At 37.6% G+C, this 27,606-nt stretch overlaps 2 protein-coding genes across 4 annotated transcripts; one reads left to right on the forward strand and one right to left on the reverse strand.

The window, feature by feature from the left end:
* The first annotated feature begins 6,389 nt into the window (after positions 1-6,389).
* Positions 6,390-12,878, forward strand: LOC122082760 (LRR receptor-like serine/threonine-protein kinase ERL1). Its single transcript, XM_042650524.1, has 28 exons — positions 6,390-6,790; positions 7,152-7,290; positions 7,399-7,470; positions 7,563-7,634; positions 7,762-7,833; positions 7,932-8,003; positions 8,259-8,330; positions 8,435-8,506; positions 8,648-8,719; positions 8,814-8,882; positions 8,963-9,034; positions 9,155-9,226; positions 9,303-9,374; positions 9,462-9,533; positions 9,643-9,714; positions 9,795-9,866; positions 9,963-10,034; positions 10,112-10,183; positions 10,282-10,353; positions 10,459-10,530; positions 10,620-10,691; positions 10,764-10,835; positions 10,922-10,995; positions 11,099-11,230; positions 11,318-11,656; positions 11,750-12,117; positions 12,208-12,509; positions 12,574-12,878. Exons 1-28 carry the CDS (start codon positions 6,568-6,570, stop codon positions 12,629-12,631), a joined length of 3,072 nt encoding a protein of 1,023 aa, XP_042506458.1. The 5' UTR covers positions 6,390-6,567; the 3' UTR covers positions 12,632-12,878.
* A 2,624-nt stretch (positions 12,879-15,502) lies between these two features.
* LOC122080839 (protein TPX2-like) lies at positions 15,503-23,163 on the reverse strand. 3 transcript variants are annotated; one of them, XM_042647711.1, is made up of 18 exons: positions 22,695-23,163; positions 22,043-22,198; positions 21,092-21,181; positions 20,603-20,768; positions 20,073-20,181; positions 19,268-19,318; positions 19,010-19,107; positions 18,800-18,875; positions 18,605-18,667; positions 18,373-18,456; positions 18,143-18,195; positions 17,831-17,906; positions 17,682-17,747; positions 17,519-17,581; positions 17,324-17,401; positions 17,160-17,204; positions 16,941-17,035; positions 15,503-15,989 (listed from the first exon to the last, which is right to left on the reverse strand). In XM_042647711.1, the coding sequence occupies exons 1-18, from the start codon at positions 22,864-22,866 to the stop codon at positions 15,971-15,973; spliced, it is 1,560 nt and encodes a 519-aa protein (XP_042503645.1). In that variant the 5' UTR covers positions 22,867-23,163; the 3' UTR covers positions 15,503-15,970. The 3 variants fall into 3 exon arrangements, with proteins under 3 accessions (XP_042503645.1, XP_042503644.1, XP_042503646.1); XM_042647710.1 differs by having other exon boundaries at positions 15,503-15,992; positions 22,695-23,161; XM_042647712.1 differs by lacking the exon at positions 22,043-22,198 and having other exon boundaries at positions 15,503-15,992.
* Positions 23,164-27,606: the final 4,443 nt, after the last annotated feature.

Genomic DNA, 27,606 nt, shown 5'->3' on the forward strand with positions numbered 1-27,606 from the left:
ATAAGATAAATCTACCACATGTAAAAGTGATTTGGCCATTCGAAATCATTAGATACGTAAAGAATAATTTAAGTTGGTCACATATAAAATTACAACTTCAGATTCATTCAATTGCCATCTCATGTATCTATGCATATTTTGATTCTCTAAGCAGTAAGCATTTTATGTATACCATTTTGGTAGTCTTTAATTTTACAAAAATTTAGTTTGATACATGATTAACTTCTTTTAAAATGAAGCTTGACATGTGACCAGTCTTTGAGTTTTACCTATCTACAAAATTTGATCTCCTTCAACTAACGACATGCTAAAAAATATAGAACTGCAACACCTAAATTTCCTAGGTGTGCCTGGCCACAAATCTTCTCAAAAGTTGGCGTACCGTTCTACCATCTCTCTTCTCTTATAAACTGGAGTATGGGAGAATGTAAGCTTTCTTCCCATTTTATTTGTCTCTGCTACAGGCTTGCTAGCTTGGTTTGAGTCTGGCCGCTACTTGCCCAGTCTTCTGGTTAGATTAGAAATAGAAGTCGATCAAAGATTCTCTTGACGAGAAAAATACAAGAATACAAGATAGGTGGATAAGCCACATGTAAAATTATAACCCCAAATTCAATTATTTACGCTCCTTTCCATTATATGCATCCCTCGATCGTCCAAGCATTTTATGCACATCCATTCGATAATCCTTAATTTTTCATCATCTTATTTCACCAATTTGTTGACTTCTTTAAAAATACCCCCACCCAGCACTTACCTTTTTATATGTGTGCTTGTGCAGAGAGACACGGTTCCTAAAATAAATGTTAGGGACATGAACGTTCCCTGATTATGTAGCCCGAGCCTAGACACAAAGAATTACAAAATGATGTCTTCACCCATGTCAAACCTAAAAGAAAAAAATAAATAAATAAATAAAAACTCTATTTGGCGTGAACCCTCATTGGCATTTGGCCCCAACATAAGACCCACGCCAGAACAAGAAACTTTCTTTTTCCCATAAATGGTGGTATACATGTGCTCCATATGAACTGAATTGATTGTGTGAAGCCCAATCCAAGCTAGCCCAACAAACCAGAAAAAAAAAAATTTGATGAGGTTGACATAGTTGAGTTCAAAAGCCTCAACTATCAATAATGTAAGACACCTAATAAGGATGATTATAGCCATCATTAATCATCCAAGGACCTGCCAATTAAGCAATTAGAGTCCTATATTTGTACCGAACCTCATCCTAATGGTGGTATGTGTCTCCACCAAAAATTCCATCTAAAAGATAAGGAAGCTCTCACTATTCATGGCCGTTAGACCCTAGTGCCCTAATGATAAACAACAAAACCTAAAGAAGAGGCCATCACGGATTCTATGATGGGTTCAATTAATTCCCCATTTAAATACGTGGGTCCCACATTTTATCTCTTATCAAACAAAGTTAATATATGTAGAGGATAGAATGTTCTTAGGGTCAAGAGAGACCTACTATTTTTGCCCCTATTAAACTAATTAATTACCCAAACGAAACTCAAGAACATTAAATGGTCCCAAAAAAAAAAAAGGTTTACTTACACCGTCAAAAATACAATAAAGCTGTTCTCAAACAGACTTCCGCCGTTTACTTGAGCGATAACACAGGGAAAAGGTGACGGCCAATGTGACTGTAATTGCCGGCGTAAAAATCGCTGGTCGTTAGCCGTTAACTTTTGTTAAAGCCTAAGAAATAGGAATTTAATCCCTATTCCCCACGGTCGAGACTAGGTGGATGCAAATTTAGCCACGTGTCATAGAGCTAGCATTCATCTATGAACACGTAGAGTAGGGGAGAGCTAGCTTTAGGTCACCGCCAAGGACTCAACAGGGTTTAGCTGCCCCTATTGCCTCCTCTGCCTCGGCCTATCTCTGAAATCTCTGAAAAGCTGAGTGCCTTGATTCCCTCCTTTTTCCTTCTCCTTCTTCTTCTACAAGTACGGGCGAGGCATATATGAGGTAGGAGATACCATCATTCTTCCATTATTTACAATTTTGCCTCCTGGGGTTTCTCATAATTCTTCTTCTTCTTCAAGAACATGGAAGGGCATTTTGGTCAACAGACCATGGATTGCAGCATGCCTGGCATTGCATGGGAACATCCCCTGACGTAGTATATGTATCGACCATATTTCCATTGGACCATTGGACTATCCCAATTAAAATATTATTTTACATTTCCCCATATAAAAAATAATATCTGCGATTTCTCCCCTCAATAAAAATGATGGACTAATTAACCAGGGACATTGTTTAAAACTCAGATCGGATGGATTTGTATTAATTGAATTGGATTCGTCTCAGTGCTGAATGATTCCCAAACGTTGATACATAGGCATGGAGAAGATTAAAAAATAATAAAAAACTATCTTTATTGAACTACAATGGCAATTTGATCAACATAGTCTGATAGAAGTCGATTTGATTTCATATATAAATATATATATATATATATATATATTTTGAATAAATAAAAGAAAGCATCCAAGTAAAGCATCTTAATGCAACAATCGAGGGATTTACAAAGAACGGAAGGGCTTAAAGCCACCACACTCAAGATAGCGGGAGTCTGAATGAATCATTGGCAAAATAGTTAGCAAGAATCAATATTATTTACCATGCTTGTGAAAATGAAAAAGCAAGAAGGAAAAGAAGATAACTTAAGGTCATTCACATCGTATCTTAGAAAATTTGATTGTTCTTGAATTTTTTGCATTAACTAACAACTGACAATAAAAAATCACCAAATTTGAGACTTATAAATAAACATGTTAAATACTATAATAAAATTACGAACATTTATGTAATAAAAAAAATGTGCCTTAAATATATTTAGGGGAAGAACTCTCTATCGAGGAGTGGGCTTTGCCAAAGATCCCTATGTCTATTTTTATGATTCTAACTTGGTTTATTATCTATGAAATTTTGGCATCATCTAATTCTCTCTCTCTCTCTCTCTCTATATATATATATATTTTTTTTTTGAGAGAGAGAGATTACAACTCTTTTCTGATATGTTTCAGGAATTACACTCAGACTCCCTGTGAAATTTGTAATTACAAACGTACTCTTGGGTGTTAACACTATTCGAACTAGATGTTAAATGTCATTTTTACCCCATCCCGTTTGTGTAAATCATAGGGGAACCAGCTTAGTGATCTTCGTCCTCCTACGTCGTTGATGACTGGATCGCCGACATCCAACGAGTCCACTATCAAAGAATCGATCAGAAGCAGCTCGTCGTGGGTCTCGATGTAGAATGGCTCCCAAGCTTCAGCCGCAGCGTGGAGTACAAGGTCGCCATTTTATAGCTTTGCGTGGAACGCACTTGTCTGATATTTCAACTCCTTTACGCAGGTCGCATACCTAGTTCTCTAATCGAATTCCTTAACAACCCAAGTTTGAGGTTTGTTGGAGTAGGAATCGAAGGGGACGTGGAGAGGCTATTGGAGGATCACGAATTGAACGTCTTGAACACTTTGGATCTCCATTCTTTGGGAGCGACGAGGTTGAGCATACCAGAGCTTAGGAGTTGCGGGTTGAAAGAGCTAACAAGAGAGGTACTTGGAAAAGAAATAGGGATGCCGAGGAAGGTAACGATGAGTAGATGGGATGCAGAGTGGCTGACCTACGATCAAGTTCAATATGCTTGTCTTGACGCTTTTCTTTCTTTTGAGATTGGAAAGAGTTTGATCATCCACGGGAGTCGATGAATTGGATAAAAATTAAGAAGAAACCTAAATTATTTTATTGAACGACATCTGGGTCTATGCTCTTTGGTGTGCCATCTGGGACTCTGGAATCTGGGATTGAATCAACCATACCTCTTTGTTTGTTTGTTTTTAGTTAACCATCAACCAGTAACTCTTGTTTGCTTTTCCTTCTGTCCTCCAATTTCCATATTTTCCATGGAGTTCTTGTGTGTCGATCAAATTGTTAGCGAATTTGAGATTGCGATTAACATATCAGTAATTCGGGTGGAATTTAATGCAGTACCAGAGAAATCCCTAAATCCCAATCGGTTAAAGGTTTTCTCATTGAAAAAAATGAAAATAGGATCAAGGGAAAATAGGTCATCTCCATTGGATCAAGGGTATTTTGGAATTTAAAATAAATTTGTAACACATTTAACGGTTCCTCACTCATGGTCAAGGTACGGTTGATAGAATCTGAAACTTAAAAGGGAAAGAAGTGTAATTTCAAATTTTACAGGAGAGGATTGTGTAATACTTGAAACATACTGGAGAGGGGAGTAATTTCCTCTCATATATATATATATATATATTGATAGCAAGAAACATTATTCATTATAACTTCTTGAAGATAAGGCATCAAGGCCGCAAAAGTCAATCAATCAATGAGTAAAATGTGATCAAATTATCGTACACAAACTATATAGGGCCTTATGGGTAAGAGAATCCACTATATAACTCATATTTCTTGAAAAATAAGTGAAAGATGAAGAAATAAAATACCCAGCCATGGTCTCGATGAACTCATCTAACCTATTAAGTGTAAGAAAATGAGTGCAAATGAAATTAAGATTTTTTTTTTTAGAGGCTACATGGTCCGGACAAGGGGAAATTCATCCCCAAATGTTATTATAGAATGGTAAGCACAACATTAAACTCATAAAATGCTATTGAATAGCACAAATATATGAAAGGTACATGAGTGTTAGCTGATTCTAAAATTGTTGCTTAATGTATTTTAGAAAAAACTCCTCTCTCCTCTATTAGAAAAAGGGAGAGGATTCTCTAGCAATACAAATGAACACCCCAGTAAGGTGTAATTAAATAATTTTGTATATAGGAGAACAACAAGGTCATGTTTTGTAGGGAAGAGGTACATAGAGCAAGTGATTTAACATACTGTTTCTTGGGGGGCTTTGAGAAATTTTATTAGAAAAGGGTAAAAAGAATATATATATATATATATATAAGCCAACTGTAGAGGGTACGCTAGCACCCTCTCTCTCTCCTTGAACAAGAAATGACGTCTCTACCCCCATTTGAATACTCACTCCTTGAGTCCTTGATGTGCTCCTTGTGTTGCGTTCCCAAATATATCTTAGAAAAATCTCTCACGCTCACTCACTCTCTTTCATTCAAATTGTTTTTCTACCATTATTCTTCACCGATCCATTAATACAGGATTAACCCATCGTGGTATTATTATTGCCCTCTCTCAATTCCGTTATGAATCACCTAATTCAAACAATTCGATACCAATCCCTCAAACCATGCTCTCTGAATCCAATGAAATTTGAGTGCTACTAGAATAACAGCCAGATTAATGGAGTCCCAAGGTTAGGGTGAAAATTTTTACCTCAAGAGGATATCTTCTTACCTGACCTTAGAATTCCATTTCTCTAGCTACTAAGTAGTATTAAATTTTTTTTTTCTTCCTCTCTATTCCCTTGTGTCCCTTCTTAAGTATCTCACAATAAATGCCCTGGAAATACTGTTCATTAGTTCTCTTGATTGAGCCAATCAAGAATTTGTCTTTGTCCACTCCCCCATTAATTCCAAGTTTTTTCCTGTCTTCTGTTTTTTTTCAACTCACAAAGGTGAGATATAAAAATGAAAAAAAAAAAAAAAGAGATGAGAGTGGTAGGGGATTGTTCTTTTGAAGAAACACAAGTACACACTAGTATAAGAATCATTCTCTAAACTAAACTCAAAAGGCCACAGCCGAGATTTGAGAACCCCACGTCCCCACCCCATCCTATCGTCTCTATCTCAGCAGCAGCAGCAGCAGCAGCAGCAGCAAACAGCTCTGCTCTGCAGCTTGATTCGATGGAAGATTGGGTGGGGGTGGAGGTGGGTGTGGTGGCGGTGGGGCTGGAGCAGTCTTTGTGAGTTCCAGTGGAGGAGAAGTGAACAACAGTGTGGGCCATAGATCAAAAGAAGATCAGGAAAAGACACTATAGTACGTCGCCCTTTACGGTTTCTCCATTTTTATTACTACCTAATAATACAGATCTGATATCTCAGAAGAATCCTCCCCCTGCTTTATACGAAACACTTTCGCTGTCTGACCACTCTCTGTTTCCTTTCCTCTCTTCCCATAATTTACTCCTCCCCTATTTCACAACTCACAAGTTTTCTGTTCTACTTTACCCCTCAAATAATTTCAATTTAAAATTAAATTAAAATACTATTTAGAAGATCCTCAGGAATAGAAGAAGCCAACAAGCTCTTTTGTAATATAAATAAAATTTGATTTTTTAGATTCCAATTATACCCCTCTCTCTCCTCTCCACGTACGGTTAGGTCAGACGGAAAGCGTGGTACAAAAATTAAATCATTTCTCCTATGGACCTCTGGGAAACGGAAGTACGGTCGACGGTCACTCATCTCGTCAACCCCCTAACGTCCCTTCACCGCCGTTTGTTGCTCTCTCTCTCTCTCTCTCTCTCTCTCTCTCTCTCTCCTTCCTTACAGTTCACGCCAAAAGCCTGTTTGGTGACTGTGTGTCTCTCTCTGTTTCGTTCTTTCACTCCCATTACACACTCGAACTCGTTCACTCGCTACGCAATGGATGCTGAGCTTGTGCTCTCTCTCTGCATTTCTTCTCTCTGAGAAGATTCCAATTGGCTGTTCACTGTTTTTCTTTTTTGATCTGTTCCTCTTTCGGTTTCTTCTTCTGCATTTCGAACCAGAGCAGAAGATGATATTGCAGGGGAAGAAGATGGTTTTCGTCTGTGTTGTAATGGTGGCGCTGCAATTCCTGGCTCAAGTCGTTTCTCCACTGCCTGACGAAGGTTCGCTCTCTTTTTTGGCTTCCGCTATCATTTTCCTTCTTCATTGTCAATGCTCACTTGCTAGTACCGAGCGGTAACACTTCAGATCAGTCCCTACTTTAGGTTAACAACTCAGTTGCAGGTTCCATGGAACTCTTATGGACTTAGAAAGAGAGGCGTTCTTATGTATTCATGTCTATTACCTGTTGTAGAAACTTTTCTTTTCCTTCCTTTTCTTCTGCTCAGTCTCTTTGAAAGCTTTTTCATGGTTTATTATAGTTAGTTACGGCTTGCCCTGTTTTAATTATTTTTTTCTTCGTTGCTCCCAAGTTTTATTTGTTTATTGGCTTAAAGTGTTGCTTGTCGGAATCCTGTGTTGTAGGAAAAGCGCTGTTGTCGATCAAGGCTTCTTTTAGCAATGTAGCTAATGTGCTTCTCGACTGGGACGATGTTCGCAACGACGATCACTGTTCTTGGCGTGGTGTCTCCTGTGACAACGTTTCTTTCTCTGTTATTTCCTTGTATGTTCATCACCATTCAACTCTCCCTCCTTCTCTATTTATGTTAATGTTGTAAGCTCCTTTTCTTAGTGTAGCTAGCTATTAATGGAGTTCTGTTTTTTTGGGAAGGAATCTATCAAATTTGAATCTGGGTGGAGAGATTTCGCCCGCCATTGGAGACCTCACCAACTTACAAGTAATGTAAGTATTTTTCTTCCCTGTTCTGGTGTTCTTCCTCTGCACCTTCCTTCTACGTACTGCATGAGAATCACTCGGTGACTTCTAACGTGCAGAGATTTGAAGGGAAATCAATTAACAGGGCAAATCCCAGATGAAATTGGAGACTGTCTCTCCCTGAAGTTTCTGTAAGTTCACCCCTCGTTTACACTCATTTTTTGTATCCACCGCCCTCTTTTCCAGCTCTGGTTCCGATATCTGGTGATTTAGCAGAAGTTTATTGTCTTTTCTGGTTGGGTGCTTTACCTCGAGCAGGGATTTATCCGGCAACTCGCTTTTTGGTGATATACCCTTTTCAATATCCAAACTTAAGCAACTCGAAGATCTGTAAGTTTCATGTGTCTGAAAATGTTTCTTCTTAGTCTAGCACATTGATGCATGTTGAATCTAAGGAATTCTAGCATTTAACGGATTGAACTGTGCAGGACTTTGAAGAACAATATGTTGGCTGGCCCAATTCCTTCAACCTTGTCGCAACTACCAAATCTAAAAACTCTGTGAGTGCTCATTTTCTTTTGCCAATTTCGCTGCAGTCCACTCTTTTCTGCCTTCCAAGTAAAACTTTGGTCACTCGGCCATTAATAATTTCTAAACATCCTCATTTGAGGTGGTAGTGGTATTGTTTGTTGCTAGAGTACCTGTATTAGGGTGCTGGTTTCATGGTGAGACTCAAAGTAGTAATACTGCATAGAATTGGAAATATGGTGCTGTGATGAATTTGCTAAAATGCTAACTAGCTAAACATTTGCCAGGGATCTTGCCCTGAACCGGCTTACAGGTGAAATACCACGGCTTATCTACTGGAATGAAGTATTGCAGTATCTGTAAGTATTACACTTCCGTCTCATTTTCATGCAGCCTTTCATGGCTTATGTTTTGCTGATTGTGTTATGTCCTTATGGGCTGTATTATGTAACTGTGTCTGCAGAGGGTTAAGAGGCAACTCACTGACTGGAACACTGTCCTCTGATATGTGTCAATTAACGGGCCTCTGGTATTTGTGAGTAGCTAATCCATCTTTTTTTTTTTTCCTGGTGAAGAGTAGCTAATCGATCACATTTCTTTCTGTCTGAGTTATTAAATAGCAGTAATTGTATGTTTGATTTTTTTGAAAAAAAAATTAACATCTCAAAATTTGCAGTGATGTGAGAGGGAATAACCTTAGTGGAACGATACCAGATAGCATTGGGAATTGCACCAGCTTTGAGATTTTGTAAGTTTTTTCTTATGTATTTATTTTAGCGTTGTATGCATGTTCGTTAATTCTTATTGTCCTTGATATCTATCTACCTTATGATTGAAATCAGGGATATCTCATACAACCATATTACTGGGGAAATTCCCTACAATATTGGATTCCTGCAAGTGGCGACCCTGTATGTTTCTTATTTATTGTCTTCTAGATTTGAATGAGATTAGTTTCTTGGCATTTATGCTTAATGTGTTCTTTAATCAGGTCACTTCAAGGAAATAGGCTTAGGGGGAAGATTCCTGAAGTCATCGGTCTGATGCAAGCCCTTGCTGTCTTGTGAGCAGTTGTTCTTTTCCTTTTGATTGCTTGGAGCCTCGTATATTGGAAAACATTATAAAATGTGGTACTCTATTGGATTGTACATTGAAGTACTCAACCCTTGCTTTGTTCTTGTAGGGATTTAAGTGAGAATGAGCTGGTTGGACCAATTCCTCCAATACTCGGCAACCTTACTTTTACAGGCAAACTGTGAGTTCTTTAATTTATGCTGTATACATGTACATATTTTGTCCTTGATTAATATTATAGTTTGATCATCCTTTAGGTACTTACATGGTAACAAACTTACTGGACCTATACCACCAGAACTGGGAAATATGACAAAACTTAGCTATTTGTAAGTGCTATCTTGCCAACACATAAATTGTTTGATACTAATCCATTGTTTCTACCATTTGTGGTTACTCATCCATTCAATACACAGGCAACTGAACAACAATCAGCTTGTTGGTGAGATACCAGCAGCACTTGGGAAACTGGAAGAATTGTTTGAACTGTGAGTTCTGGCTTTGCATGTTCACTTTCTATTTGTTTGCTCATTTTCCTGTCATTTCTTCAAGATTGATTGTATCTTGCCTCGTGAAATGTTGCACCCTGCATTGTAGGAATCTTGCCAGTAACAATCTTGCAGGCCCCATTCCACAGAATATCAGCTCTTGCACAGCACTGAACCAATTGTAAGTTTTTTAAGCTTTTGCTGTCACAATTGCTGTAAAGTTATTATGATGTCTGCTCATTTGTTATACATATGTTTCAGTAATGTGCAGGGTAATCGATTGAATGGTTCCATACCATCTGGTTTCCAGAATTTAGTGAGCCTGACTTATTTGTAAGTTTTTTGTGCTTTTCTGAACCCTTCTACTATTTTTAGTTTTATGTACTACATTTTCCTTTTTGGCATTCATAACTTAAGCTGCTTCTGCAGGAATCTTTCTTCAAACAACTTTAAGGGCAGGATCCCTATTCAGTTGGGGCGCATTGTCAATCTTGATACACTGTAAGTACTGCAATGACATTGATAGCTTTGTTGTCATTATATTTGATGGAGTGTGTTCTAATATGTTACAATTCCAGGGACCTATCAAACAATGATTTTTCTGGGCCTATCCCTGCTTCTCTTGGTGCCCTGGAGCATCTTCTTACTCTGTAAGCAAAAAAAATCATTTTGACATAGTTTGCTATATTTAACTGAGTCCAGTATCTTTGCATTTGATGGTTTTAACATTTTATCATCTGCTCCATAGGAACTTGAGTAAAAACCATCTCAATGGACCTGTTCCTGCAGAATTTGGAAATCTGAGAAGTATCCAAATTATGTGAGTTTGTTTAGCTTGCTAATATCCTTCCTTTATCAGGTCTCTTAGCACACAAAATGTTTTCTCATTTTACGTGTAATAATTCCTTTTATTCAAATCTTTCAGTGATGTGTCATTAAACAAGATTTCAGGCAGTATTCCCGAAGAATTGGGTCAGTTGCAGAATATTGTTTCTCTGTAAGTTCATCATCCTCAGTTCTAATGAAAATAATAACTACTGTAAATTTAGAACCTCCAGATAAGCTTTCTAACTTGAATTCTTGCAGTATTCTTAACAACAACAATATTTGTGGTGGTATCCCGGTTCAGTTAACTAATTGTTTCAGCCTTGTGACCTTGTAAGATTCCTTCATTCTCTTGGTATAGATAAATATAAAGTTTAGATGCTAACACACACTTCTGGGATTCAGGAACCTCTCTTACAACAACTTGTCGGGTGTTGTTCCTCCTTCCAAAAACTTCTCAAGGTTTCCACCAGAAAGGTGTGCAATCAGCCAAACAAAAATCTTTCCTGAATTTGGCTGCAATTCAGTTATATTTGCTTATCTTGTTTTGGTATGTTATTCAGCTTCCTGGGTAATTCTTTGTTGTGTGGCAACTGGTCGGGATCATTGTGTGGCCCATATGAGCGAGTATACAAAGGTATATAGCTAAGTAGATGTCACATCATTTGGATAAAGAATGCTTAGGCTATTTTGCGCATCCTTTTTGGCTCACTGGACTGACCTTACCATCTCTGTTACAGCTAGTTTCTCCCGCACTGCTGCTGTCTGTATTGCCTTGGGCTCTGTTACACTGTTATTGATGATCATGGTTGCAATTTATAAATCCAAGCAGCAGAAGCAATATGAGAAAGGTTCCAATAAAGTGCTTCAAGGTATGTAATGTCTTGAGATTTGTTACAAGTTCTATTTATTCTGTGGCCTTCTATTTCTGTTCCCTTATGAGTTATATTCCGTATCAGGTCCACCAAAACTTGTAATTCTCCATATGGACATGGCTGTTCACACCTATGACGACATCATGAGGATTACTGAAAATTTGAGTGAGAAGTACATAATTGGCTATGGCGCATCAAGCACAGTTTACAAGTGCGAACTGAAGAACTCCAAGCCCATAGCTATAAAACGACTCTACACCCAGTACCCACAAAGCTTGCGAGAGTTTGAAACTGAACTTGAAACCATTGGTAGCATTAAGCACAGAAATCTTGTCAGCTTGCATGGATACTCACTTTCCCCACATGGAAATCTTCTTTTCTATGATTACATGGAAAATGGTTCTTTGTGGGATCTTCTACATGGTCCGTCTCTTGCCCATTGGTTTCATAGATTATTTATTGCAGACTCAGGCCGATGTTTGATATGTATCATCCATGTTTATTTTGGAAACATAGGGTCGGGAAAGGTGAAACTGGACTGGGATACACGGTTGAGAATAGCTGTTGGAGCTGCCCAAGGCCTTGCATACCTTCACCATGATTGTAATCCTCGGATCATTCACAGGGATATCAAGTCCTCCAATATCCTACTGGATGGGAACTTTGAAGCTCATCTCTCTGATTTTGGGATTGCCAAGCGCATCCCATCCGCAAAATCCCATGCCTCAACTTATGTGATGGGCACCATTGGGTATATTGACCCAGAGTATGCACGGACCTCTCGTCTTAACGAGAAGTCTGATGTTTACAGTTTTGGGATTGTTCTTCTGGAGCTCCTCACCGGGAAGAAGGCTGTGGACAATGAGTTGAACTTGCATCAATTGGTTTGTGGACCGTGAAACTTATCTTCTACTAGAGAAGTCAAAAATATTTGCACTGTTCACTTGCTAATGGTTTCATGTTCTGTGATTCAGATAATGTCCAAGGCAGATGATGACACTGTGATGGAGGCAGTTGATCCGGAGGTATCTGTGACATGCATGGATTTGGGACTGGTGAGGAAGACATTCCAACTTGCTCTGCTCTGCACTAAGAAGCACCCATCTGAGAGACCAAACATGCACGAGGTTGCCAAGGTACTGGTTTCGTTGCTGCCAGCGCTGCCCACTGCAAAGCTATGTGATGTGCCCAAGACGATCAACTATGCACAATTCTTTGTGAATTCGGAAGGAAAGCAGCAGCAGCAGCAAAATCCACGATTGCATGACAACAGTTCCTCCAATGCCCGGTGGTTTGTCAAGTTCGGGGAAGTGATATCCAACAATAGCCAATGAAGTTCACTCCAATGCCCGGTGGTTTGTCAAGTTCGGGGAAGTGATATCCAACAATAGCCAATGAAGTTCAAGTTTCATACTTCATTCAACAATACCCATCTGGGTTTTTGCCCTCTCTTGGGTGGTTTTGCAAAATCCAAACTTTTAAACTTGGATTATGTGGAAGGTTTGAGATAAAATAGGTTTTAGAAACAGAAAAATAGAAGGGGTGAAAAGGAAAAGCTTTGCGAAAAGCTTATTTTGTCTTATACTGTTTGGTAGGGGGTTGCTTCTTGTAGTTATTGTGCAATAAATCATGGGAATTTAGGGTCTGGATTTTTGAAGGGGATGAACTTTATTGATTCATTTAACAGCTGTGATGGTATATACTCCACAGGATAGCTGCCTAGTTTTTATTGGGATGAGTGGTCAGTTATTAGTCATTAATGGATGACTTGGAAACCTCTGAATGGCTGAGTAAATGGGTTAATGGTGCTCCTGCTTCAGCCTGCTGCTGCTCTGAAAATCTGAGATTCTGAGCAGCTTCACGGGTTTTTTGAGTTTCAAAATATCTAGTACTAGTGGTAAGTCTCCCCCATAAATCTGTCTTTTGGTATGTCAAGCTTCAAGCTGGCCCTAATCTACCAGTCTTCGGCTTCCATGCTTCTAAGTTAATTACAAAGTGCCCGACGACGTTCAAAAGGAACCCATCCCAACTCATGGGTTCATGGGCGGGGATCAGCTGGAACCTTAAAAATGGGATCAAGAAGTAAAAATTTCACTAGGTTACCGGAGTTTTTCGGAAAAAATTGAGGATCTTACTAGAAGAAACAGGTCCCCTTGATGTAGGTACGTTCTGTTCTTTAAATTTACGAAATGGGGAAATAAAGACCAAAAGTGAAGAAGGAAATGATTTTAAATCTTCAGAGGACTACCTTGCCTAGAATACCCAATCTTACTTGACATTTTCAACTAAGTTTTCTTTCACTCACTGGGAAGGAAACAGTCACCCTTCTAGGATCAATATGACTCACCCCCTACCCTTTTTGGAGTTCGGGTACATTTTGATTCTTGGAACGCACACCGGATGTCGGAATCTAAACTCCACAACTCCAAGGGGCGATAATACATATCCAGAATTTCTTACAGAAATGGCAGTCTATACTTGATGTTCTTACTTCTTACCCGATGTCAATAATGAATTTTGAATGAACTAAAAAAAAAAAAATCATAGACAGCATAAAAAGACCTCAGGACATGAAATTTGGGCTCCTTTGTATTCTAAGGCCGTTACAAGGGAAAGAAGGATGGGTGTCAAAACTAAGGGTGTTAACTGGTTTGTTTTGATGTAGACGGTTCGATTAGATTTACTGAAAGTTTTTTTAGATAAAATAAAATCCGAATCATTTAATAAATGGTTTCGGTTTAAACGATTTTCTTATGTTTTCTAATTTTTTGTCTAAACAATTTTTTTACCTTTAAAAATTTTTAATAAATTGATGTAAATTGTAACATTGAATTAAATTTTTTATTGTTATGTATTTTTTTTAGTAGTTGTTTAAAGTAAACTTTTATTTTATTTTATATGCAAACTTATTATTGAATGACATAAACTTACTATGTCTATATTAATTAGTTTAATGATTTATTTAAACGATTTACCAACAGTTTAAACTTTAAAATCAAAATTGAATCACAATTTCAATTTTAAAATTAATACCAAACCATTTAATAAACAAAACGATTTGATTCGATTTTGATAAATAATTTCGATTTCAAATTTACAACTTTAGTCAAAACTTCCTCAGGCTCTCATGTCTCAGCATCCACGCTATGATGTCAAAAGTCAACCTGAAGCCTATTGGACTGACCAGACCTATCAAAAACACTGAACCAAACTGATTCTCTAATCGCTCATGTTTGGGAATCAGTTTGATTTGGGGTTTAAGAACCGGTACAAAATTGAAACCCACAGGACCAACCAAAACCTATATCTTGGAAACCTAAACCCTGATTTATTAGAGAGTTTCCACAACCAATTTGCACGGGTGGTGAACTCTTCCCAACCAGGGAGAATTGATGAGAACATCAATCCCAATGCCTTTAGCGAAGAAAACCCTCTTTTCTTTTTCTTATATGTAGAAAACCAAAATCGAACCAATAACAAACCAATAGAAATCCAAAACAGACCTGACAAAAAATGAAACCAACTGAGGTCAAATCTCTTCTTAACACTTTCGCTTTAGTTTGGGCCGATACTTACATAATACCAATTCGGATTGACTCAAACCAAGCAAGTTCTTTGCTCTAGTTCTCTCATTCATGTCTTCAGCAATGGTGTCTCTGCGTTGTTCATCTCCACCCTCCATGCCTTTGTTTGGCATTCCTTGTTTGCCAACGACCTCGCTATTGCCATGACAAGAAGAATTGATAACAGCAGAGTCAAGATGTATGGAAAGGAGAAGAAGCCCTTCAAAAAGGCCTACAATATCAGCCGTTGGACAAAGTCGATCACCAAGTACAATTCAGTGAATATACTAAATCCCATAGAGCAGATTCATATACCAACTTTATATGAATTATATTTATATCCACTTGTGCTACTGCATAGCATAAGCCTTTACCAAGTATAAAGTTGAATAGAACTGATTGAAACTGATTGAAGGACAAGGATCCATGTAGCCGACCAACCCTATTTAGTTGGGGTAAAACTGAGTTGTTGTGCTACTGCAAGAGAAACATTGACGCATGATTAGCATCAAGTAGCTTACTGGTGGTTTCATGGATCTGAAGCTGAATAATGAAGTCGTGCTTCCCATCTCTGCCTGAAGCAAGTAGTGCACAACCCCTAAAAAATAAATCTGGATTGTTCCAAATGTTTCAAATAAAAATTTCAGACAACCACAATTTCAGTCTAGATCAGCAATTTCCATTAGATTATCAAAAACAAAGATCCTGAGGAAGAACAAAAATGTACTATTTCTGTGGAATGGGTAACCATTACATATAATTGCTCCGCAATATCTTATGATGATATATGAACAGAAGGGGATTAGACTATGTTTCAAAATTTTGAGGCCTTGATAACTGTACAACTCTGGCCTGTTCTACATTTTTATTGGGGAATGGATGATACCTGTTTTTACAAATTATTAAACGTGTGCCTGATTTCCCCTGCTACAATTGCTAAAACCAAAAAACTCTACCCTCTGCGAGGAGACCATGACTTCAGCGAACTGATTAGTCATGAAAATACAAGTGACTTTATGACCACTACAAGATTGCCCAGCACAATATGAATTCCCAGTGGATCACGTGTCTCAAAATAAGAGCTCTGCCCATTTATCAATTCATCAAGCTTCATGGAAATTCACTAACTCAAAATTTGTCATTATCAATAGAGAACTTGCAAGCCATCATAGTGTCAACGGATGCCCAAGCTCCTGCTGTGAATCATGGCCAATTTTAGACAATCAGAGATATTAGCAGATGGGAACACTCAATTTACTCGTGCATTTATGTTAGCATGGACACAGAACAATGGATTCAAATGTTTAACTCAAGTTGGATATTTGAACTACTGATTGTGAAAGCAACACCAAGTAGAACCTACATAATTTCGCTTGAACAAGGGATCTCCAGACCACTACATCTTTGAATGCCTCAGTTTGTCTACAAGTGCAGCTATCTCCACAGGAGGAGAGACTTTCAAAAGTTCAAATTTTGAAAACTAATTTTTCAAAAATCTCTCCTATCATTCATTCAGCCACTTTAATTTTTACTTCCTAATTAATTGTACACTAAGTCGCTAACCATCAGGCAGGATTTCATGGTTTTAGACCATATCCCAAACAATGTGTGCTCAGAACATATCCTCACCACTGGTCAGGAGGCTTACTAATCAGCCATTTGTACATGTTACCCTGCTCTTTGAATGCACATGCAGTGAGAGTTAGTGCAACATAGAAGTGGCTGCCATCACTAAAAGTCAAAGGTGAGTTCAGAGTTACACTTTGAACTTGGAATGATCTAAGACTAATTTTTTAAAATGCTAGGGTATGATCTAAGACTGATTTTAAAAATGTAAGGTATCTAAAATGGAATCATCACTTCTTGCCACAAACAAGTTCATCATAAAGGGTTTTCATCCAAAACTAAATCCAATGTGTCAGCAACTACAACATGTCATTGAAATCAATCATAAATTTAAGTGTTACTTTATAGGCAGGGAAAATTTAATGTGGCTTCAATGATGAAGCAACAGGGACATGGCAATCCTCACTTCAAGTAGCCAAACAGAAAACTAAATCATAGAAGGACCAGAAAACACACCACGTATTGCAAAACTTAGCAAAGATCAACTTGACCTAAATTCTTTACAGCGTAAGATGTACCTGTTCATATTGGCTTGGGGTCTGACTTTGTCAGAGAAACATTGAGTTTGCTTTTCTCCAACCCTTTGTGGCTTTTCATTGTTCATTGCTGCTATCTTCAAGTTGGAGTTCATTAGATTGGGGTTTGGTGAATCAAAGTAGCTTGTCTAACAAAAAGGGAGACTACTAGAGGAGTAGAGGACACATAAAATTGCTGACTGACAAAATTGTCATACATACCACGTGTTCTCGTCGGAAAGGACCTGGAGTATTCTCCTTTGAGCCCTTAAACCAAACAAAATTGAAGATGTAACTACTCGGGAAAAAATAGAAACCCAAAGCATCAAACAGTAAAATAGTTCAGAATTTCAGGCATTGCAAGGAAATGAGGAATGGGGAAAAACCTTAGCATGTACAGAACTAGACCAAGCCAATTTTGGTTGAGATGCAGTTTTCTGCTGGAGTTCAGATGAAAGTGACAGCTAACATTTACACCAAAAGAAAAAAGAGAGAGACATGAGTACTATGAAAAATATAAATGCAGCGAACATAGGAAAGGAGGCACACCAAATGACTCCTATTTGAAAGCAGAAAGTTACCTTGTTAAAAAGTTCTATGGGTGGACGATGCCGAGACCTCTTATCTTTTGAAAAATCAAATTCCTGTAGACAAGCAAAAACATGGTAACAAGAAAGGCATCCAACGAACTTCAACGAATACCACAAGGCACCACCACACTAAACATAAGGTAAATTCAATTACCATGGGTACTGTGACTTCCCTCTTGCTGTTCTGGGAAACACCAATCTCTCCTCTACTTGAAAAGATCTGAAGCCAAATAGGGTTCATAAATGACAACGGTTAGCATTGTATAACAACAAAAAATGGTTGCATGAAAATTACCACTCTACCTTCTTATTAAAGGGCCGAACTTTAAAATGATGTGCTAATTCACATTCCTCCTTTGGATTTTCCCCAGAATTTGACCTGAGCAAACCCGAAAAACAGACATGTTAGTTACTATCCAAAGTCCAGACAAGAACAGGATGCAAAGAGCTCTTTGGGATTTTTTTTTTTTTAAATAAAATTAAGTCCATTCAACCACATGATTAAAAGTTATATCCCAGAAACTTAGAGAGTATTCCTATTACATGTCACAAAAAAAGAAACAGAAATAAAACATGAAAAGGATAATATGAACAGAAACAGCTGTTTTATAGTACCTTTTGGAGTCCATGGTTGTATTATGAGCAACACAACTGCTGTTAACTGCCACCTAAAATGGAAAGCTTACCATTATTAGCTTCTTACAGTTGAAAATGACATAAAAACCCGTTTAAACATAAGAAAATAGGCGATGAAAAAATATTTTTGCCATCGTTAATGTGGCAATGATACCCTCTCGGACTTGTAGTGGTAACCATATTTATTAAAAATAAATCTAGTGGCCTACCTTGTCAGATTTGTTGTGAGGTAGTGACGATACAGCAGATGTGGAGTGTTGTAGAGCCCTCTCTGATGTCTTCAAATGGAATTCCTAAGACATAATGTAACAAAAAGAAACAGTCAAACACAAAAACGATTTAAAAAAAAAAATTGGAAGCAGTTGAACCTTGCACCACAATGAAGAAAAGTAATAAACAATATTAGAAGGCAAGGCCATAGAACAAAAACTAAATCTGTACCTGAAATTCGGGCAACCGTGGCGTACTTTTTTGTGGAAGTCGCATTGAAGGAGCTTTGAGAATCTGAACCTCACCAAAAAGAAAGAATTAGTAAACCGGGAAGTAAATAACTGCCATACACAATCAGTTCCAACCCCCCACCCCCCCCAAAAAAAAACCCAAAAAAAGAACACTTCTATTAGCTGTAGTACCAACTTTTCTGTTCAAAGGGTGTGCTTTAAATGTGCATGCTGAATTTTGCTGTTCTTCTAACTCAGTATTATTTTTTTGTCTGCAATTAATATAAAAATAAAAAAAATAAAAAATTGAGCCCATCAGTAAAAGAAATATTAAAAATTATGCATTCCATTTCAATCAATTGCTTTGGTAAAAAAATTGACATCAATTTCAAAGTAAGAAGTAAACCTGGTCCTTTGGGCCCTGTGTGCTGTCTCCAGGTCAGGCTCTCTTGGAATAGTGAGTTTAAGCTGCGAATACACTACACTACCATCAACAGGTTCATCCTGGTAGTTCATCCAAAAGAGTTTAATTGAATTTATTAGCATTGATGGTATAAAATGGAGTGAAAGACAAATTAGAAAAACAAGATGCCAATGTCAACTAAAGGACTAGGGCATGTTGCGCAAAAAAGGTAGCTGCCATCAGAAAAGATAAATAGGTCACCTTCTTTGGCACTTTGTGTGCCAGAATAGCTTGTTGCTTTGTTCCAGCAACCTGTTTTGCAAAATAATATAGCGTTGAGTAATCTTTTTACAAATAATATACAATAATTCATTCCTTAACCCCAAAAAAAATCCTATAATTCCAACCGCAACCCACCAGCTTCTTAACACATTTGAATGAACATACATCTCAAACTACTAGGATTTTATATCAACAATGGTATTCAGAATGAAGTATGCAATCCGTTTCTCAGGAATAAAAGAATACGCTTAGCACATTCCCCATCAATGAGTAATCAAGTACGCCAAATTATAAAAGTTTGAATAAACACTGGTTTCTGGACATACAAGATATAAGTCCAAGGAACTACAGCATATTCCAACTTCAAATCAGGTAGAGGATTTATGAGAAATATAATCAATCAGAGAAAAATCCCTTGAAAGGTTTCACAGGAAAAAAGGAGAAAAAAAAATCAAATGTGAAAGTAGTAGAGCATTTTATAAGCATAGGAAAACAATTCAATTTTGAGAAAGAAGTTAACAACAGGCAAACATTCAACATTGTGCAATATTTTCTCCCAGTTTAAAGGAATCATAGAACATAGTTTTCTAATGGAGTAAGGGGGGGGGGAAGAAGCATTGTAATCCATCAGCAATAACAGATGTGTCTGGCTCCAAGTAGTCATTGATAATATAGTTCATGATAAACTTACACACTACAAATCCATAACAAAGTTTCACCAAAAACAGACTTTAGGAGTAAACCATAGGTATCCATTTATGATACAATTATAAAATCAGCGGACCTTCCGTAAGTGACCTCCTTCGAGCTTCTGTCTCTTGGCAGCTTGAGTTTCAACCCCTGAGGGATTATCAAAGGTTCGACCACTGTTTTGAACAAATGACATCCCAGACCTGCAAATAACACTTGACAAAATGAGAAAACGGAAGAAAAAATGGATCACAAAGCTGCAAACAGAGAAACAGTAAAGAAGAAGGATCATAGATGAAATTACTCCTAGTTTCCATTAAACAAAGACTTCCGTAGAAATTTAACCCTTAATATATCAAGGTTTGGGACTGGATTGGGCATATAAGGTAAGTCAATGCGCAAGTCAGCATGGAATTGCCTGGCCATATCTGTTTACCCCTTTTTTCCCCCAAACTCGGCCAGCATTGGTTGAGATCAGCTGAGTGAATTTGGGATTAGTATAGTCCCACTGGATTCTTGATCTAAGTTATACTTTTGTACATATAATCCCAAAACTAACTAGAATACTATATACTACTGGCGGAAAAGAAGCTGTGCAATAAACTGAAAGAAAGAATTAAAAACCTTCCAAAAAATCGGCTGGAACCAGAGACATCCCGTGGTTGATTTTGCTTTGCCAGATGACTGGCAGTTGGTTTCATTAAAGTTGAGCTCCTGGGGAAAGGTCCTTTGCTTGCACGCTTCATTTTTGTTTTGGGAATATCTTCAGCCATGTGATTATAAAATGGCCCTAGTGAGAAATTGCGAACCAACAGAAACTTGAAGTTATAGAAGAAGATAAGAAAAAGGATGAAATTAATACTACAAAATTGCACTCGAATATTTGTTATTTTCTTCCAAATAAAGTGAAACATGGTCCAGACAAACTACAATACACTAGTAAATGTGAAAGAACTCCAGGAAAGAGGAGGAAAAAGTGATCAGACTTGATTGTGAGATTAATCAAACATATTAACTTTAAAAAATTGCTACAAATGTCCTACTACAGAAAATTTGGATCGTAAGAACATCAAGCATGAGACTGCTACCATAATAGTAATAAAACCAAAGCACCTGTTGTCAATGGTTGTTCTTCATTTTGAACTTTCTGTGGAACTCCACCGGTTAAGTTCCTGCAGACTCCATCACTCATCCGTTCATGATCTAGCAAGAGAAAATATAAATACTTTAATATCATCAGCATGAAAATCTGCACTCTGCTTCTATTCTAAAGCATTGGTCGTCAAATTTGAGGGGATGAAGATTTCTTTAAGGATGTTAATGTATGTCAGACTCTTCAGTTTCCTGCTCCACCAGGTGTCTTGAAAACATAAGGGTTTGCAAATGAGCTATATGCTGAAATTCCAACTAAGATTAAGTCCTTCGGCTGCAAAACGTCCTAGGTGGTTTGTGTTCTACATTTTTTGATGTGTTTGGGGGAGGGGAGGGGGGAGGGGGAGGGGGGGAGGGAAGAGGGTGGAGAGGTCTTCAAGGGAGTATCACTGTGTGGGAAAGGGATAGCAATTGAAAATATAGTGCAGCTAGGTGTCTCATTTGGAACCATGATGCCCTATACTTGGTGGACACGAGAAATGTTGGTCAAGGAATTGGGAAGAGATAGTAGGATATATTGAAAAAGTCAAACATCTGTCAATCCAGTGTTTATGGTATATGTAAAACTTCTTACAACTATAAACCTTCTCATCGTCAATTTCATATATATCTTCTTGCAAAATTTGAGCCACTACAACTGCAATTTGCAATATTAGTAAAATTGCAATAATATTTTTCAACAATTTTCCAATGATTGCATTACAGAGTTTATCTGATTAAGAATGAATCAATCAGAGCTGCAGCTCTCCATTTTGAAATGTTACTAGGTTAATGCAGTTCACTAGATTACAGCAAAATCAATAAAAAAAAACACAGCTAGAAATGCAATTCAGTAAAAAGGTTTATGGCTAGAACCAATACTATTTGACTTACGGAAATAACGTACTTAAAGAGCTTAAGAACTGTAAATACCTTGGTTACTCCCATCTAATGCAGAAAACTCTGGACCAATGCCATCATCTGGTCTGTTGGCGGTAGAACCCATGTTCTCCACATCTTTAGACTTTATAGAATTGTTTATATTTTCTACAAGGATGACTTTGACTGCATTCAACCTCTCGGCGAAAGCTGAATGTAAGAAATTTGTTTAAAAAGAAAAAAAAAACGAATCAGAATGTGAATAAGTTCCTAAAGTGGAATATCAAACAGATACTTGCTTATCTTCTTTGCGTGTTCTAAATTTGGTGGGAAAATGTACCCCACTGAATAACACTGTCAGTGTTTATGTGAAAATATCAATTGAGATTGTGTTTTCTCCTTTAGGGTTCGAAATTATTGATTCAAATTTGTCAGGTATAATGCTACAGGCTATTTAGTCATCAAAAGAATAACAAACTATCTACCGAACATTTGACTCTCGAACGAAGAAGAAGACCACAAAGCATAAAGATTTTAACGAATAAAAGATCAAAACGAGGTCACAAATGCTCAAAACAATCAAACAATGGTGACTACAAAGGATCAAGATAAGAGAAAAATCGAAGGCGAGAAACCACATTGAGAGCATGTACTGAAGGAGAATAAGAATATGAACATAAAAGAATGAAGAGGAACAAAAACTTACGAGAAGGGGGATAACTTCCAGCTGTTTCGAACCAGAGCTCTGCTTCTCGAGCCTCCGCTGGAGTTTCTTTCCGGATGAAATCGAAGTATCGACAAGCATCGAACTCGTAATCGAAATCTATTTCCACAGGCGAGAACCTTCCTTCAGAGATATCCACCATTTCTTCGTCCATCTCTTCCTCTCTTTCTCTCTTTCTCTCTTTCTCTCTTTCTCTCTCTCTCTTTCTCTCTCCACAATGCCGGTGAGTGCACAGTTCTCAAGCCAAGAAACCAGAGGAAGATGCCATTGATTTGTGGATTCGTTATCCTCCCTCGTGTCGCCCCCAAAGCTGTGGCAATGAATTTGATAAACCCTAAATCTGGTAAATGCCTAAATACCTTATAGCAGGTAACCAGCGTGGATTCCGTCGAGTGTGAAGCGGCATGAATGGTAAGAAAGGGTGACAGGGGAACGACAGCTTTTATGGCGCCGAGGTTTAGAACAATCCGAAAATTTGAATAGCGGGGCACCGAAAATAATTAAATAATACCAGCATGCATCGAAATAAGATAACGTTCTTTCTCAATCTCAATGACGTATGTACCCTTCTGTAACTCTCGTAATCCCAGCCTACGCTTTTCAACGCTTTTTTAAAATTTAAATAGTGGAGGAGTGGGGATGTGACCGTCATTTTGAGGAATAATTAGAATTCCGATGTCTTCCATGGAAAAAACCCGTGTTTTCGGGTATAAAACTTCGTTTCGGGGCGAAAATCGTACCGAACTGGCGAAATTTTCGGTGGTTCTCGGGATTTATCAACTCTTATCCTAATATTTTTACAAAATGACAACATTGCCATCAACGTCTTTATTTGCCTTGTACTGAATGACGCATTTGTTCTTTTCCTATTTAATATATTCGTAAAAGGAACGTTACCTCACAGATCACATGTGAAATAAAGGACATAAGAAACTCCTAAGGTGGGGTCCAGGGCGAGAACTAGAAACAGAAATGGTTGACTCTTGAGTCCAACGATTAGACCTTGGAACCACTACCTTGACAGCCTCACCCACGAAATTCCGGTCTAAATTTGAAATACAACAGACCGGCTCTATTCAAAATTTGACATGACATAGACCCGCCATTCTTCACCAAAAACAGAACAAATGCGTCCGAACGAAACTTGGCTGCTAGTTAAGTTCCTGCTACTGGGGATAAGTTTTGGAAAACTACATCTTAGGAAGGTATTTTTCACCCTTGCCCTTGGGATTTCATTTCTCTTCTTGCTATTGGGGTAATAGAACTTGGTTGCTATATTAGTAGCAGTGAAATTTTTTCTCAATATTCTAATTATATAGGTTATGTTTGGAAAGGAAAAAAATTTTGAAAACGAAGATAAATAAAGAAGGGATAAAGATTTGCAAGCCACCAGTTTTTTTGGTAAAATTGCACACGTCTGCCCCCTTCCCTTAAAATGTCTAATTTACCCTCTTATTTTGGGGGTTTTCATAATTACCCCTTCCAACATCCAAAGTTGCACATTTTTTTTTTTTTTTTTAAATTAACCAAGGTGTCCGTCAAAGTCGCACATAAGTGTGAGAGAACCTTAAAACACAATGAAGAAATTTCCCATTATTGTGCTTGGGTGGGTGCCAAGAACGAGTTGATGGTATTTTAGACCTTCAACATAAGGGGAGGAGTAAAGATAACCTTAGATTTGTGGGTGAGCACTTGTGCTTTGAGTGAGAGAAAAGTATAAAACTATCACTTAGGGCCCGTTTGATGACGTTTCTGCCATTTCTGTTTCAAGAAATGGCAGAAATATAAATTTTCGTTTCTAGAAATAGAAACGGAATTGAAGGTGTTTGATAAGTCATGTTTTTAGAAGTCGATAGTAACCAATGAAAAAATGGCCACAAGTCGTTTTCAGAAACGGCTTTCTTGAACCATAAATAAGTAAAAATTTCTATTTCTATTTCTGAAAATAAGTGAAACGAAACAGTTTTATCAAACGTTTTTTACTCCGTTTCTGCTGTTTCTGAAAACAGAAACAGCAGAAACGCGTTTCTTGAAACGTTATCAAACGGGTCCTTAATTTCATGGTATGGTTTCCTATTATGTTTTTTGTTTTTCGCTTTTTATTTATTTTTTTCAAACATGATTATTAATGGCCTATGGGCCTACGAGATGGAGGCAGATGGCAATATCACAAGAAGAGTACGTCTTTATGACTCTGCATTTTGCGGGAAATGGGTCAGGATTCTATAATAAGTGAGAGGGACCTGTTTGGGAGATATTTCGGTTTTTGAATATGAATTTACTTGGGATCTAAAGTTTGAGGTTTCTGCTTAAGTGAAAAGGAAATAAATGTCTTACAGAAGTTTGCTTGGAATGGTTTACTTGGATTCTTTGGTTCACTACAGAGTACAGACCCCATTTTAGTAATTGAAATCTAGAGGCTTTCAAGGAAAACTGAACGTCTCCACTAGTGAGAATGTCAATACTCAGTAGAGATAGTTGAGATGTTTTGTTTTACCAACTTAAGGAAAGGATATTAATGACATTTACTTCTCTATCTTCATTTTACGTTGTAATATTCTGTTTTCCATTAATGAGCTTTAAAGGATCTTAAATGGGGGGCATAGGATCCTTCCTTCCCACCTAGCTTGGCAATTTACATTTAGGTAATGTAAATGTAAAGGGGCAGTTCGGAAGTGCAAATGGAATGCAGAGTCTGGAGAATCTACACGCACATGAACGTCTCTGTTCCCTGGATATGGTATCTATTTTCTCTCTCCTCATTTAATAGATGTCATATTCATGGACCAAGGACATTCATGTATGTGAAGATTCACCATCAACTGGAATACAAGGGGACTTTCTGGATACACGTGTAACACCAATTCCATTCCTAACACATTAGTTTTTTTTTTGGTAAGACCTAACACATTAGTTTAAGGGCCAAGTATGCTAAGGCAAAACGTAATGTGTACGTATCTATCTATAGAGATATATGGGTGATGAACTTAGTTTGTGCCATGTGGATGGATAATGTGTCTATTATGAGTATTGGATATCTAGTGAACGTTAAAGTTACACATAAGTGTGAGAGAACCTTAAAACACAAGAAGAAATTTTCCATTATTGTGCTTGGGTGGGTGCCAAGAAAGAATTGATGGTATTTTAGACCTTCAACATGAGGAGAGGAGTAAAGATAACTTTAGATTTGTGGGTGAACCCTTGTGCTTTGAGTGAGGGAAAAGTATAGAACTATCATTTAATTTCATGGTATGGTGTCCTATTCTTTTTTTTTTTTTTACAAACACGGTATTAATGGGCTATGAGGTAGATGGAAATGTCACAAGAAATGTATGTCTTTTATGACTGCATTTTGCGGGAAATGGGTGAGGACTCTATAATAAGTGAGAGGGACCTGTTTGGGAGTTATTTGGGTTTTTGAATATGAATTTACATGGGATCTAAAGTTTGAGGTTTCCACTTACAAGCGAAGTGAAAAGGAAATAAATGTCTTACAGAAGTTTGCTTGGAATGGTTTACTTGGATTCTTTGTTTCACTACAGACCCCATTTTGGTAATTGAAATTTAAAGGCTTTCAAGGAAAACTGAGCGTCTCTACTAGTGAGAAGGTCAATACTCAATAGAGATAGTTGAGAGGTTTTGTTTTACCAACTTAAGGAAAGGATATTAATGACATTTACTTCTCTATCTTCATCTTACGTTGTAATCTTCTGTCCTAACTTGGCAATTTGCACATAGGTAATGTAAATGTAATGGGTCAGTTTGGAAACGTAAATGGGAAGAGTCCGGTGAATCTTCACGTACGTGAACGTTCCTGGTCCTTGGATATGGCATATATTTTCTCTCTTCTCATTGAATAGATGCCATATTCACGGATCAAGGACGTTCATGTACATTCAAGTACGTGAAGATTCACCATCAATTGGAAAGCAAGGGGACATTTTGAATACGCGTGGAACACCAATTCAGTTCCTAACACACTAGTTTAAGGGCCAAGTATGCCAATGCAAAAAGTAATGTGGACGTGTCTATCCATAGAGATATATGAGTGATGAACTTAATTTGTGCCATGTGGATGGATAATGTGGCTATTTTGAGTATTGGATATCTAGTGAATGTTAAAGTTTGGGTGACGGACCATTAAGGAAGGAATCCCAAGGCAGACCAATGTAATAGGGGTAGAGAGGATGGATGAGAGAAAGAAACTCTGAGTAAAAAAAAAAAAGGTGTAGGCTAACGGGTGATGTGTAGAGTGTAGAGCATTTTCCCTAAAAAATTATTGGGAGATGTTTTCTGTATGGGTGCTACGATCTCAAACCTACGTGCGACTCAATCAACATCCCTCATTTGGTTCAATTCATAAGGGGCAGGGAGGTCATCTTACAAGGGTGAGGAGTGAGATAGACGTAAGATTGTTGGCATAGGAGCTATACTCTCATACATAAAACATTTTCCCAAAGATTTTTCATATTTGTTCATCGAAAAAATGGGTAGGAATGCCAACATGATGCCCAACATATATTATCCTCTTTCTTCCCCCTTTTAGAAAAACATACCCATTGCCCTCTTGTGTCCAAACTTGTGATTGATGTATGCCACTAGTTTTACTAAAAACTAGTAGCATGCCCAAAACCCTCTAATTTTTTCATTATAATGCACTTCAAATTCGATCACCAATTTCTACCCAAAAAAAAATAATAATAATAATAAATAAATAAAATAAATCACTAATAAAAGTTTTAGGGAGAAAGAATGTTATCAGGGTGCACAGCATACCTTAGCGCCTCCTTGTGTCAATCTCTCTCCTCCTAGAACTAAGGTATGCTACGATGCCACACATGAAACTCAATTTACTTTCTAACCAAAATGGCTTTAGGAATGAGAGTAGGAGAAT

This window comes from Macadamia integrifolia, chromosome 6, assembly GCF_013358625.1.
Source record: "Macadamia integrifolia cultivar HAES 741 chromosome 6, SCU_Mint_v3, whole genome shotgun sequence".
NCBI classification, from domain to species: Eukaryota; Viridiplantae; Streptophyta; class Magnoliopsida; order Proteales; family Proteaceae; genus Macadamia; species Macadamia integrifolia.